At 39.8% G+C, this 15682-nt stretch overlaps 1 protein-coding gene across 2 annotated transcripts in view; it reads left to right on the plus strand.

Annotated features, from left to right (window-relative positions):
* The first annotated feature begins 171 nt into the window (after positions 1–171).
* LOC309372797 (serine/threonine-protein phosphatase 4 regulatory subunit 1-like) overlaps positions 172–15682 on the plus strand; it is a 35068-nt gene continuing 19557 nt past the window's right edge. The window contains exons 1-6 of one of the 2 annotated variants that reach the window (XM_081916731.1): positions 172–251; positions 633–677; positions 9917–10049; positions 11153–11259; positions 11621–11763; positions 13554–13700. In XM_081916731.1, the coding sequence (XP_081772857.1) occupies positions 245–251; positions 633–677; positions 9917–10049; positions 11153–11259; positions 11621–11763; positions 13554–13700 (582 nt within the window). In that variant the 5' untranslated portion in view covers positions 172–244. The remainder of the gene's footprint in view (positions 252–632; positions 678–9916; positions 10050–11152; positions 11260–11620; positions 11764–13553; positions 13701–15682) is intronic. The other variant, XM_081916732.1, reaches the window with a different exon arrangement.

A 15682-nucleotide genomic window follows, 5' to 3' on the forward strand; every position in this document is an offset into this window, starting at 1 on the left:
TTCTGCCCCCCGGGGCGAAAGGGGCACCGGCGGGGGAGCCGCTGTGTGGGGCTGGCGGCGGGGCTTGGGGCCTGGGGCTGAGGTGGGCCCGGGGCGCCGCGCTGGTTGAGTGGCGGGTCAGGCTGGAGCGCTGAGGCGGCCGGGCGGCGGGCTGCCGCTGCTGCTGCTCCTCCTCCTCGGCCCGGTCCCTCCTCTCCCTCCTCCGCCGCTCTCCTCCCTCCTCCTCGCCCAGGACCATTTCAAAATGGCCGGTAAGTGGCTTTCGCTCCTGCTGCTCCTTCGTGCGGGGTGTGAGGAGGCGCGCAAGGGCTTTCTCTGGTTTATGTCGTTTTTTAAAAAAACGCTTTTCCTTTTTTATTATTATTATTGTCGTTTGCCTTGTCTTTTTTCCTTAAAAACACACATCAGAGGGTGCTTAAGCGCGGCGCAAACGTCGGCCCTCTTTTGCTGGTTTGTTTGCGGATGATGATGATGATCGTGTATATTTATTTATTTTTTAAAATGTATATATATATTTCCGACTCCTATCCAAGGGAAAGAAAACGCACCAACCCCCTGTGTCTTCTCTCTCTCTCTCTCTTTCTTTCTTCTCTCTCTCTTTCTCCATCTCTCTCTTTTGTTTTTGTTTGTAGGGATCCCTTTGTATTTTGTGGATTTGCAGGATGACTTAGATGATTGTGAGTACGGTAACTGTTTTCATTTTGGTGTTTTTTTTTTAAAGAAAAGGGGGGGAAGTAGGAATGAAATCACCACGTATCTTTATTATCTTCCTTTTGAAAGGTCCCTTATCTTCCTCCTCACGTCCTTCCCAAGATTATGGGTATGGGGGGGAAAGGATGGCAAAGAGGGTGATTTCCCGGCCACGGGGACACCCCCACTTCCAACCCCCGGCTTTCACCATTAAGGGGATTCGTTATTTTTAGAAGAAAAAATAAAATGCATTTTAAAATAGGGAGCTTTAATTTGATTCTGCTTACTACGATCCGAAGTAAGTGCCTTGGCTAGACCACATTGGCGGAGACAATGTAGTAGTTCTGACAGGTAGACTGTCAAGTCAAGTGTGTTTCTGTCTTGTTTTGACCACTCAGAGAAGATGCAGATTTTTATTTTATTTTTTTGCCTTAATTATAAGGCTGTTAGAGAATATTTTTAAATATATGCATATATTTAAGACATGGTGAGAGTTTGGCAGAATATTGATAGGTGAGGAGATGCAGCCTCCCCTCCCCCTTTTTAATGGCTGGTTAAAAAGTGGAGTCGGTTGTTGTTTTTGCTGTTCATGGAAACAAATGACTCAGAATTTTATTTTATTTTTAACATACTCTGTTAAAATATTTAGCATTTGGTGTGTATGGTGCTGATTGTGAACATATTAGGGTTTCCAGATGAGATGGGGGCGAGAGTACACATTCATTCAGGTCAGCATAAGCTTATCATGTGCCAAATAAGCAACATCATTGGTGTATTTAAGAAAACAAAGCTGTATCTCATCTGGATATGTTAGCATTGTAAAATGCCTGACAGAAAAAATTTATGCAGTAGCAAATATATTAGAAGAAAACATCCAGCTGCAGCTGTCATTTGAAGGAGCTGTTCTTTGATGAATGCAAACCTAGCATAGCTTTGTTCCATCTTGTCTTGCAGAAACTTCAGTTGGGCAATGTATAGTCTAGATTTTTGTAAGGACACTTATTGCTTAGGTAAATCAGCAGACGTGATACAAGGATGCATGTGCAGATAGCTCTGAGCTTTGCATTGTTCACTTTGTTTCCATTTGCATATGACTTTTGTTCAGAAATAGCTAGTCCTTGAGATTATCTTGCTTCCTTATTGATCATGCTGAATTCTGGAAAGCTTTCCTATATGCTGTACAAAAGCAGGGACCAAAGGAGATGAAAAACTTCCTAAACATAACTCATTGACCACCCAGTGTGGCTGGGGCAACCCAGACAGATGAGCAGAGTATAAATAATAAAATGAAATGAAAAGAAAAGAAATTGACTTCCTGGTACTGAAACTTGACAGAGGTAATGAATAATGGTAATCTGCAAACCCTTCAGGACTAGGAGCATTTCTAGCATTTTAAAAAAGCACCGAGGACAGGCTAGAAGTTTAATGCTAATGTTCCCTAATACAGAGTTTCCCAACCTTGGGCCTCCAGCTGTTTTTGGACTACAACTCCCATCATCCCTAGCTAGCAAGACCAGTGGTCAGGGATGATGGGAATTGTAGTTCAAAAACAGCGGGAGGCCCAAGGTTGGGAAACACTGCGCCTAATAACTGAATCTTACATGAGAGCTAGTCAACACATGGATAGTCTCCAGGCAGCTTTGGTAGGGAAATAATACACATTACAGTATGTGGGGAAGTCGTGTACTGAGCTGCTTCATTACATGACTAGGAAGACATGGTGTCAAATTTTGGCTGTCAGGAAATTTAATGTCAAGTCATTCAACTAAGCCTACCTCATAGGGTTGCTGTGAGGATAAAATGTTGAATGCCCCAAGCACTCAGTCCTCAGCTTCTTAGGATAATAAAAGCTATAGTTTCTACTTGATGGTAGTTATGTGAGAATCCACTGTTTATTAGTTGTTTTAGAGTCAGATTTGTTGAGGTGACTATGACCTTTAATTATCGCATTGTAACATTCATGCTTTTTACGTTTGACATGCAATATGATGCTTTCGAATGACAGTATTTCCACTTCATGCAATTTGAATCTTGAGCTATATGCGCTGTCGCTCTATTAAAATTGTTAATCAATTAATTGTGTGAGTTTTAGATGAGGAAGTAATTAATCAGTTACGTGCCACATTGATTCCACCCCTTGTGTCTACATCTGGTCTTAGATAGGGGAGAAGGTAGCAAATATTAAAATAAGACTGCTTAAGTGCTAGGTAGGTATGTATAGAGTATGAAGCCCTACTGGGAACAAGATGGTGATGGTTGACCCCCATCACTGGAGCTACAAAAAATTGCTGTTACTGAGGTCTGTCTCCATCCTTAGGCTAAACACATAGGTAGAAAATGGGGATCAAGAGAAATTTGGCAATTGTACATTAGCAGAGCTGAAAATTAATGTTTGGTGGTGTGTTAGATAAAAAGTCATTACAAGCCAAATTAAGTAGCTTTACCTAGCATTTAGAGGGGATGTTCTCTTGGGGAATCTCATATTTGTGGTAATACAGTAATAATAATTTTATTATTTGTACCCCACCCATCTGATTGGGTTGCCTCAGCCACTTTGGACAGTATTAGTCATTTTAGAGTGACTACATTAAGTATCTTTCAAGTCTCACAAAAAGTCAAGGCATCTATGATAGCTGATAATAAAATTTTCAGATTCCATCTTAAAAGATAGCAACCAACTCTGCCAGCCCCCAACTGCCCTGGTTTATCATCCAGCCTGATGAAGAGTTATAGAGAACTTGAAAGACAGCACACTATTTTGTGATATTTTGGTATTGCCTAATAAAGATTTTGGATCTTGTTTTGTAGGCCAGCATGGTGGCGCTGTGGGTTAAACCACAGAGCCTAGGACTTGCTGATCAGAAGGTCAGCGGTTCGAATCCCCACAATGACGTGAGCTCCCGTTGCTCAGTCCCTGCTCCTGCCAACCTAGCAGTTCGAAAGCATGTCGAAGTGCAAATAGATAAATAGGTACCGCTCCGGCAGGAAGGTAAACGGCATTTCTGTGTGCTGCTCTGGTTCACTAGAAGCGTCTTAGTCATGCTGGTCACATGACCTGGAAGCTGTACGCTGGCTCCCTCGGCCAATAAACCCCAGAGTCGGTCACAACTGGACCTAATGGTCAGGGGTCCCTTTACCTTTATGGCTATCTTTACTTTTTGTATGTATTGAATTGCATTCTGTGTTGTTTTCACCATTGCAGGAAGTTGGCCTAGATAACCCTTGGGGTCCCTTGCAACTCTATATTTCCTTAATTTCTTTTTTAATGTTCTTGTTGTTGTGTCCAAAATTGCCAGCTCTTAGTCATTTGGAAGGAGAACTTGATTGTGAAATAATTTTTTGATTCTTCTTGTTTCCATTTATATTGACATACTTACAGCAGAAAAGCTGCCAGCTCTAGCTATTTTCATGAGAGTCTTGTGACTTGAAAAGTAAAAATAGTAGAAATCCTGGCTCCTGTTCGTTTCAATAGAAATTATATCCCCTAGTTACAGTCAAAAACTTGACTTCAATGTGCCACAGCCATCAAATTTGAAGTGCTAAAAAGAACCTATTATTTGTTTGTAACTTTATTTGATGGATACTGAAAGAACTTCTAAATGCAATCTTGGAATCTCTGTTTGAAATTTTGGGAAATTCTTGGAGAACAGGTGACGTTCCATGAGATTGAAAGCAGACAAATGTCCCCATCTTCAAGGTGGGATGTGTGAAGGATGCAGGCAACTGCTGACTAGACAGTCTGACATTGATACCTGAAAAGGTTCCTGAGTGAATCATTTAAGTAGTTAGTTTGCTAACATTTGGTTGCTATGATTACAAAACACTAGCAGAGGTTTCTCAAGAATACGTCACAACATACCAAGCTTTTTTTTTTTTTTAAATGTTACTAGCTTGCTAGACAAGGGAATGCTGTGGATGAAATATTAGCAAGGTTTTCAGGGAAGCCCAATATGATACTCTTGCTGGCAAGCTGGTAAAATCTGGATTAGATGATGCTACAGTTAGATGGATTTGTAGCTAGTTGAGAACTACAGGTAACTGACCGTTGAGTGTACTGTATAAGCAAAATCCCTGAAATGGGTCCCCTATTGCCATATTGAGAATTGAGACTGGGAGGTCACTTACTTGCCACCTATTGAGTTCAGATTTGCTAGACATGGGCTGAGGATGCTTTAGGGAAGGGATGGACTGGTGCAGCACTTGAAGCTTCTGAAGGTTCTACCAAATGTTAACCAAGATAAGGTAAAAAGCTTTTCATTTGTAAGGAAAAGGGGATGCTTTCTCTTTTTAAAATATATCTAGGCTTTAAATCTTGTGTTGGATTTTCTGCATAATACCCTGGCAATGCATACACATATATGTTCTGTAGCCATGCAGTGCTTATGACTTGAGGGCATCAGTTTTATTTATAGATCCTGTTTATTTATTTTTGTGACAAGAACACTATGTGTTTTTAGGAGATATGGTTTTGAACTGCATGACTAAATGGGTGTCTTTTTAATTTCATGATTATGTGGCATGGTCACAAAGCAGTCAAATCCATATAGCATATGCAAGTGTGTAGGAACTATTCAAGCTTTTCATAGTCCCAATTTACTGGTACAAATTTGTTTTCTGCTCAGCATAAGAACAAGCTTGCATGACCTTTGTTATGGTGGCTGTGCAGTGAAGCCACAAGTTGCTGTAATGTTCAGTGGAAGAATTTACACTTCTGCATGCCAGTAACAGTTTGGGTATCTCTTTGTTGCAGGGCTCAGTGGACAAGATGATGATGATGATGATTATTATTATTAACATTTGTATACCACCCTTGATCTGTAGATCTGAGGCCAGATCACAGCATAAAAATACAAGATAGTAACAAGATTACTAATTTTTTTACTTCTAAATATACAAAAATGAACTTTCTTTCTGACTAGTTCCAGATGTCTTGAAAAAAGTCATGCAGTGCAATCATATACACATTTATTCTGAAATACAGTATGTCCCCCTGTATTCAGTTCGGCTTACTCCCAGATAAGACTGTACAGAATTGGGGCAGGAAAGATTTTTTTATCCCAAGAGAGCCCTCAGTTCATTACAGTTCTTATTTTGCTCTAATGCGTCTTGTTCCTGCATATCTGTCATATTTGTAAATGTTACCATCATTCAGCCAGTATTTTAAAAAGGCTGCACAAATTCATTTTAGTAAAAGGGAAATCGTCAAAGGTTGATATTATTCTGATTTAAAATCAGTTAAAACGGTTTACAATCTTGTATTTTTACATTGTTATAACCCACCCCTGGGACCTTCCTGCTTTACCTGCAGCTTTCACCGGCTTAATGTTTGTTTTATTTTTCCTTGTTTCTGGCTGCTTTCACCTGTGCTTTGGTTGCATTTCAATAAGTTGTGGTCAGTATTGTTGATACTGTACTGTACTGCTGTTTCCTCTTGGAGCTCCTGCGTTCTTTTGCATGATTCCAGCTTACTTTATCAGATGTTAGTAACAAAAGCAGGCTAATTTCCTTTCTTGGGCTGCAATCATATACCCAATTACCTGGGAGTAAGTCCCATTCAACTTAACTGGACTTACTCCTGACTAGACATGAAGGGAAGAAGAACCTCAAGCCTGGGTGCCAAATATGCCCCTTGAGGGCACTCTGCTTGTCCCTTGGGTCTCTCCCAAGCCATGCCCCTCATTAGTCCTGGTGTTGACCCTCCTTGGGAGTTTTTAACTAGGAAGTACAGTGGTACCTCGCAAGACGAAATTAATTCGTTCTGCGAGTTTTTTCGTCTTGCGAATTTTTCATCTTGCGAAGCATGGATTCCAACCCAAAATCCAAAACCCCCCAAAAAAGTTTTAAAAGTTTAACTTACCAAATGGCTGCAAAATAAGTTTTGGAAAAGCTTCAAAAATCACCAAAGTCTTCAAAAACCTCAAAAAATCCTCAAAAAAGGAAACAAACTTGCAAGACATTTTCGTCCTGCGAGGCAAGCCCATAGGGAAATTCGTCTTGCGAAGCAACTAAAAAAAACGAAAAACTCTTTCGTCTTGCGAGGCATTCGTCTTGCGAGGTACCACTGTAGTGGTAATTTGGCAATGAGGGGCTAAAAGGTGGGATATACATGTTTTCACATATTTAATAAATAAGTATTTGTAGACGGCAGCTGTAGCAGTACACAGTGAAGTACTAAGGCACCTTCCCTTAGAGATGAATTGAAACTGCCCCTGGTCTGGGGTGCTACCATACTCTCATTTTTCTACAAGGACAGAAAGAATGGCTGCAAAGACAGCTGTGTTTACTCACTTCTGTATTTCCTTTCCTAGAGTGAAAGAGGAAAAAGTGAGAATGTAGGCAGGAGTGCTACACAGCTCTGCTGTTTTCAGCAGATTGCTGTTGCTGGTTTCATTTGCTCTTTGCTTCCAGGGGCGCTTCCCCTAGCTGCATGGAGGTATGTAGTTTTGGCAAGCCTTCAGTACTGAAGGGTGGCAGGGGAAAGCAAAACAGTTCTGCAGGATTTGTATGTTAGATTCTGGTTTTTCAGATGCGACATATGCCTGTTCTCTCCTCCCCACACCCAGATTTCTCCATTCTTTTCTTTAAGGAAAATTAACATCTAAGGTAGCTTTCACCTTGGTCAGCCATTTTGGCAACATAGTTTGCAAAGATGCTTAGCTACTGCATTTCACTCCTATGTCCTGAGACATTATGGCTAAATCTCTGCTTTTCCTTCATAATTTTGCCAACTAACAGCTTTTTCACTTTGTGCCTGCTTTGAAAAAGTTGACTCATTATGTTTCATTTTTTAAAAAAATCACATTGCAGTAGCTATATCATACCTATCTCTAGTGATTGTATTGGCTTCTCTCACATACAACACATATTTCTGGCTTTCAGATCTCTTACTCATCTGGTCCACCCATCCTGTTGGCTCCTGTTTAAGACAAGAAATTGGGTTGGGTAAAATTGGTTTCCAACTTCTTAGGTTAGTTTCAAGGCATTAATTGTGTGCAGCTAGTTAAAACATGACGTAGGTATGGGAAATATTTTCGTTATCTAACACTGTTTCTTGGCCTAATCTGGGAGTTGTAGTTAAATAGTTCAGTTCCTCATTTTGTAACTAGTTGCAGCCTTTGTATATCACCTAACAGATGTATATCTTTAAAGATCTGAAACCTTTCCATTGCATCTAAGTATTCTTATCTGTCTGCCATTGTGAGAGAATGCATAGGCAGACATACTCATACATTCCAAACAGCATAGCATATCCCTCTTGTTTGGGAATTGCAATAGAGCACACTGGCTGGTACATCTGCATCTGGAACTCATTTTTAACTCTCCAGAGATGACAAAACAAGCACCGTATTTATTGCATAGTTAACCAAGTATAATTGGCTAGTTTTGCCTTTTACAACGTGCACCTTTTTTGGGTCATACACAGTAGAGATGTTTAAGTAATAATCATTTCAATAGCAGCAGGAAACACACTCTTCCCCTCCACTCCATACTTCAATTGACAGTTTTCCCTCCCCTACCCATAAATCAAAGCAAGAATCATGACATTTGCCTTTGTGAAAACTTCTAATGCAATTACGATAAGCAAACTAAGTTATACAAGAGGGTAGTGGTTGATCGGTTACAAACAAATTTTAAATATGGAGACCAGCAAGCAGAAACCTACTGTTAAAAATGTCAGCCTGAAGCTTTTCCCAAATGCAGCTGCCTGACCAGCTTCAGATGCCCTGTTCCCTATCCCATTATTAATTGAGGTTTGGGTGGTATAAAGAGCAAGGCCTTTTCAGTGGTGGCACCGAAACTTGGGAATGCCCTCACTGATTAGATGTCTCAGGCTTCCTCTCTTCCATCATTTAGTTGGCTTCTGAACATTTATGTTTGCTATTTAGTTTGTATTGGCCAAAGCATTATTATTATTTTTTTGCATTAGTTGTGGATTTTGAAATTGTGTGTTTGATATCTCTCCCCCCCCCCCCCATTTATTGCTTTGTTTGTATCTTTCTTAAGCTTCTGTGGAAATAAATAAATAATCACAAGTTTGCTTGAGTAGGGGAGTTTCTCAGACAGAAATATACTGGTCAGACAGAGGATCCTTTAAGTGAGGAAGTGATAGCCAAAAATGTGATCAGATAAATTCCTGGGTCAGATTTCACTTTAGCCAGGAGTTTATTACGGTGCCTTATGCAAACCATTATCTCCAGTCCACACCTGCTGTATGGAGATTAAAATTCTGCTTTTTCTTACAGGTTTGCTGTAAGGATAGCTGAGGTTGTATATAAACTCCACCGAACAGTCAAAAAGTACTATGCAAATACTGTTCTTAGCTGTTATAGTTCAAATCTGATTTGTGAATCGGTGTTCATGAATAAGCAGTGTTAGAAGCTGAGATATGAAAACTAGGAGCTAAATGGCACCTTAAACCTAGGTTATGAGAAAAACAACGGAATGTCTAGGCATGCTTTTTTATAAAAAGAATGTAAAGCTGAAAATGAATGAACTGCAACTAAAATATTATGTTCATTTTTCACATGGTTTAGTCCTTCCCCTTCCCACCCCCCTAATATTCTTAAGAGGTTTCTTCTCCAGTTTTCAGAGAGTAACTGGAAGTGGGAAGGCAGAAAAAGGTCCTCCTTTCCTTCCACTCTGCAGTTTTAATCTAAAATCTAAGGCACAGTACTGTGCCCAGAGCTCAGAAACTGTTTGTGCTAATGAAATTCCCTGTCACAAAATGTGCCTAGAATAATGGGAGTTTTGAACACTGTGAAGAACCTTTGGATATGTTTGGTCCAAATAAAGATATAAAACAAATGTAATAAGATAAATCAGGAGGATATTATGGTATCAGTATATTAGTAACTAAAAATGTATATAACTTTTAGTGCCTCACTGAACAACTTTTCCAACTGTCTGGCTTTAGAGAATCCCATGGAATTCAAGCTTTTAAAAAAGTTGTAAATTGCGTGTTGACCCCTTTATTTCCAAGTTCATTCCAGTCTTACCAAGCCAGTCTCTACAATAATAAGAGCTAGTTACATCATGTGAATTCCTTAAAAGTTTTATCACAAATCTCATTAGTTTAGGCTTTAAGAAGTGCCAACCATTGTGAAAATTGGCAACCTTGTTATTTTTGTGGATTAGATTTAAAGACTTAAGGTTTCCCCACTAGAAATATTTGGTGCTGATAATTTATTTTTTTCCTTGCTTACATGCTACTTTTCTTCCCTTCAAGTTGGGTTTGAAGACTATGGACCAGATTGTGATAGCATGAGGATAACTGCATTCTTGGACATTCCAGGACAGGATAACTTGGCTCCACTTGCACGTCTGGAAAAATATGCTTTTAGTGATAATATATTTAACAGGTAACAGTGCAAATAATTATGCAAATGCTGTCATGTTCATTTTTCTCTCCTTTTCATAGATGTTCAGTGCAGGTAATATTCTTATTATAGGATTTAACCACATATATTTTTAAGAATAATATTGTGTTGTATTAATGTAGTATATTCAATGTTTCTGTTCAGTAGGTTGAACTCCCCACATTCTTAGAATGGGGTAGCAAGATTCTGCCACCAACCGCTGTCCTCAAACAATTTTTCTTTCTCCATATCCCAGTCTTGCCTTCATTCTCTTCCTTTTAATTTCCTCTTTTTAGCTGTTTCCCTGTAATTTGCTTTTTATTTACTTTGTAAATTGTATGTACTGCTTGATTGTAAAGAAAAAACCTTCAGATAGGTGGGGAGGTAAAACCTTAATTAAATCCATAAGCGCCTCCCCCCCCCCCCAACTAATGCTATCTTGGCACGTTGTGCCCACCAACCAAAAGCCTTCTTTTTTTAAAAAAAAAAATAGCTAAGCGGATGTACCCCTCTGGCTCTCATGCAATTTGAACTCTGATTCCTTGTTATAATTTGCTTAGCTTTTTGAACAGCACAGCTTCAAATGTTTTCTATGGTCGGAGTGGGCCAGAAGCGGAGAAGGGAATCAGGGCAAAGGGGAAGATGCAGTGAATGAAGCCACATTCCCATTCTCTAGGGTTGCCATATTTCAAAAAGTGAAAATCCAGACACAAAATTTGCTGAGCTTTTTTCCCTTTCTTTTTCTTTAAGCGATTTCTGCCCAGACATATGGTAACCCTACCATTCTCCAAACTCCAGTAGTACCAGAGCAAAGCACCAGCCACAACAAGATGTTTTAAGACATAATTATAGGTTATACTTAGTACAACCCTATGACATGTTTTCATATTTTTCCGAACAGTGAACATTGTGGCCAACTTTTGCTTCTGTTATGTAAATCTCCAAGCTGCACTATGTTGCATTACATTGTAAATATTTAAAAAGTCACCTTACGTCAGTAGACCACCCACACATGGAACTGATCAGATTCCGCTGTTTTATATTGCTCACAATGCTTGGGTTACGTATTTCTTCTTCTTATTTTTTTAAAAACATTGCCTTTACAGGCAAATCATTGCCAGGGGTCTACTTGATGTCTTTCGAGATTTCAGCCACAATGAAGAAGATTACTTGACAGTAATGGCAATAGTGGTCCGACTGGCTGAAGATACAGGTGAGGGTTCCAGTTCTTTCTTGATATACTATTGCATATGGTTGTTTGCATGGTCCATCTAGATCAGCCAGGTTTTGACTGCCAGTGGCTCTCTGGAGTTGCGAACAGAAAACTCTCAGAGCTCTACTTGAAGATAGCTGGATTGAATCTATGAGCTTCTGCATGTGAAGTATGTTCTTTAGCTCACTTTGCTAAAAATGAATTATTGCTCTGTGCCAATATTAAGTTCTGTAATTCCAAAAGATTTTGCTGCTTATGTAGAAGTTGCTATATTCAAATGCATGGCATTCTGTTCATTGAATGCATATGTTTATCACCTTCAAATCAACTAACACTGTTACTTTATTCTCTAAATCCCCAGAGCCTACTGTACGGACAGAATTAATGGAGCAGATACCACCCATTGCTATTTTTCTACAGGAGAGTAGACCAAACTTTCCTACCTCCTTTTCTGAATACCTTATGCCTATTGTGGTGAGATATCTTACAGATCCAAATAACCAGGTAAAAAATTATGGATTGCTATTCAGTGTAATAACAATGACTTCAATTGGAGAACCTTAATTAGACAGTGGCAAACTGTTATTTAACAAGAATGAGCTGTGGTGACCCTTAGGCTCATATGCTCCCCTGTCCTCCTCCAGCATAGCAGTGAGGAGCAGTTTGAAAGCTTTAGCTTTTGTTTTAGATTAACCAATTTATTGTGACATCCAAACCTGGACAAACTGTGGTTAATAATCTTAACTATGGTTTGTTGAAACAAGCCAGCTTCAAAAAATAGTTTATGAAGCTAGCTTGTTACAATAAACAATAGTTCAGAGTTTGGATTGCCGTTAATCAAAAACAAAAGTGAAAGTTTCCGAGTTCATCCTTTCTGTGCAATGGAAGGAGAGCGCACTAGCCCAAGACTTGCTGTGGCTTCTTCTCATAAACGAAGGCATAATTTTGTGTTACGTTTACATTTTTAAAAAATCAATAAAATGCTAAACAAAACCAATATAGTTTTCAATGTCTGCTTAAAGGGAATTATAAAGAAATGGGGCTGTCAATGAAAAGGCCCTGTGTCTGGTACCTGCTAGTCTGCTTGGTGGTAGGCAACAGAGCAGGGCCTCCGAGGATAATCTCAGAACCCAAGGAGGTTCACATGGGAGCTGATTCCAAACTATTGGGGGATTTAAAAGTCAAAACCACCACTTTAAATTGAGCTGAGAAACAAATAGGCAGTCAGTGCAACTGGCAGAGTATTAAATATATTAGCAAGTTGGAATTCCTTCTCAGGTGGCAGTTGTTTCTGCAGATGTGAGTAAGAGGCTTGTTTATATCATTAGAGTATATGAGATAGTTCTAGGGTGGATTGATTTAAGGTTGTTGCCATCATAATAAATAACAGTTATATAGATAAGTGAGAAAACCCCCAATTTTAGTCCTGCACGCTTGCTATTTTCCTTGAGTCACATTCAGGTTCTTGCATTAGATTTGTTACATCTCCTACCCAAGGTAATAGCTTTTTTCTACCATCTTAAATTAAGTGATGATGTGACAAAAGCTCTTAATTTTTTTTGTCAACTTTGTGTTAAATATGTATTCTGTAGTTGACCTCCTTTGTAATGTTTTATTTTGAAATCTTTAAGATAATATTTTAGTTTTTTGTTAATTTTGTTGCTTTGACTGTATACTCTATATTTGACTTTCTTCAGAAATGTTTGATTCTGGATTGTTTTATTGATGTTTTAATATGCTGCAAACTGCTTTGAGATTTTTCTTAAAAATATAAAGCGGTAGAGAAATGAAAATAATAATAATAATAATAAAAATAAAAATAAAAAAAAATTAGCATAGGGAGGAGGTCATTTGTAGCTCTGATATACTCTTTAAAGCAAGTGTACAAATCTAAGACAGATGTGAGTTTGGAGGTTATCTTTCAATAACTGTTCAGGAAATGACTGTTCCTGAACATTTCCAATTTAATATATCCAAATGAGTGTGTGTGAAGGCCACAATAAGCAATCATTCTAGCTAGCAGGAAACCTGCTAGTAGTTCTAGTGTATGGATGTAACTCTGGTGCTCACATGTATTCTGTGTGAGCTAGACTGAGTTGAATCTGAGATGACCTTTTTCACAGTGCCCTTATAATAATACTTTTACAAACAAAAGGCAATGATAAGCTGTTAAATGCAGAAGAACATGAATTAGCTTTTCTGATTTTCAGTGCTGCTGCTACTGCAACATTTCTTGCGTATTGGGGGGAAATTCTTTCTTACTGGTTTTCATTTTCTCCTTTGTGCATTGATAGGTTAGAAAAGCAAGCCAGGATTCCCTACTCATACTACTGGAACAAGGTCTTGTCGGTCAATATGATATTGAAAATAAAGTGTGTCCAATCCTGTTAGATCTTTCTGCTCCTGAGAGTGATGATGAATACAAAGTGGAAGCTGTAAACGTAAGTAGCAGTTGTCTTTCATTTGGAAATTCTTCTAAATTTGCAGTAGGAAACTAAGTCCTATATCTACCATCTTAACTTGTTTGTACAAAGTTAAATAACTGAAGACTATACAGGTGTAATTCCACCTTTGTTATTGGCTTCTTATTCTTGTTTAAGTGACGATACAGTGAAGGAGAGAGAGAGAGGAGTAAAGGATGTGCCAGATGTGCTTGAGTGTATCAAGCCACATGACCAGGCTTAGCCCCTGCTGACCTCACCCTACAGGTGAAGTGAGTTCTAAGGTGAATGTAATAAGGGAAGGGGAAGTGTGGCACTTGTAGGAGAGTCTCTTTATTGGACTTGGAGTACAAGAGTGCTCATCCTTTTTAGCATTCAGGTCTCAAGCTGGTAATACGAGGAGGGCCTCTGTGTAGGTGTACTAGAGCAGGGGTCAGCAAACTAAGGCCCGTGGGCTGGATCAGGCTGAATTGCCTTCAGGATCTGGCCCGTGGACTGTCTGTGGATTGGCATGGGGATTTTGTTCATTTGGGCTATGCCATTTCCCCCCCTGCGCCATTCCATCCCCCCCTTCCTCACACACACCGCGGTGGCGCCTCCTCTCTCCTTCCTACTGCCTTCTCCCCGCCCTGCCCAGAGGAGGAAGGGGGCTGGGCTGGGCTGGCTGAGCGCCATTTTAAGCAGCCCATCTCCGGAGCCAGCCCTTTCATGCTACTCATCTTCCCACCGCTACTGCCGCCCTGGTGCTCCTGTGGGCCAGCGAGTGGTGCAGACAAGCTCGCTCTGCCTACCCAAGAGAAGCAGCAGCGGTGGTGATGGCGGCAGTGGCGGCAGCCCCCCTTACCTCTTCAGCCCCCCCCCCCCACGGTGCTGCTTCTCCAGCCCACCACAAGGTCTGAGGGACAGTGTACCGGCCCACAGCTAAAAGCTTTTGCTGATCCCTATACTAGAGGGACTGAAAATTACCTTTGACTGAGAGCTGTAGCTTAAAAACAAATGCACAAAAACACATTTTAAAAAATAAAAAAGACTATGGAGGGCATTCTACAATGATGAGGCCACTGCAGAAGAGCCAATTTCTTTGCCTCCATATTGCTTACTAAAAGAACCCACTCATAAAATTTATCTCTTGGAAGGATCTATCAATCATTCTTTATGATTACCGAGTCACAAATCAACTCCTTTTTCACACATTACCTTCCACACAAGCTGCTTGCCACCTGCTCTGTTACCCTCATGAATATTCTGTGACCTGCAATTACTTCACAGTCCACCATTGCAAATTGTTGATCTAGAGTCTAGAGATGGGTCATATCCGCACATCACAGTAAGCCATAAACCTTGTTTATCTTGCACAAGTGAAATTGTGCCCACTTTGCTCCTTTTAGCTGGCATTGTGAGAAAACAACTCTAGCTTAGTGTTACAGCTAAACCAGAGATTGTGCTTGTTTTCCTCCCAGCAAACTGTAGTTAATAAACTAAGAGCATACTTTAACTGGAGATCATAGTTTGTTGGGAGTGAAATAAATCATGACCCCTGGTTTCTCTGTAATGCTATTCCATGGACCACAGTTTGTTTCCTCCCATCACAGGAGTAGAGGTGAACCCATAATTATGACTTACAATGACATGCAAACATGACTATTGAGTCTGTAGGAGCTTGGAGTATTTTTAAGTATTAGTATTCGTATCTCCTCCTGCTTTCCTTTTAAAAAAGAGGAATCCTAGATTAGTGTCAACAAAACACAGCTGTTCTGAAAGCACATTGAAATATGTTGTCAAATTTAAAAAGTCTAAGTAAGTTCCAACATAACGGACACTAGCAGCCACAAAACAGACCACTTATTCGCATAAGAACTTTATATCAGCCTCAGTATTAGTTTTCAGTTGCTCTTGGGCTGCAGAAATTTAAGAAGAACTGGGCATGTTATACTCTCTTTCCTTGGCTCTGAATTCACTGCTGTGTGGTGTTATCTTAACCT

The sequence above is a fragment of the Podarcis melisellensis genome (genome assembly GCF_964234715.1).
Source record: "Podarcis melisellensis genome assembly, chromosome: 6".
Taxonomy (NCBI): domain Eukaryota; kingdom Metazoa; phylum Chordata; class Lepidosauria; order Squamata; family Lacertidae; genus Podarcis; species Podarcis melisellensis.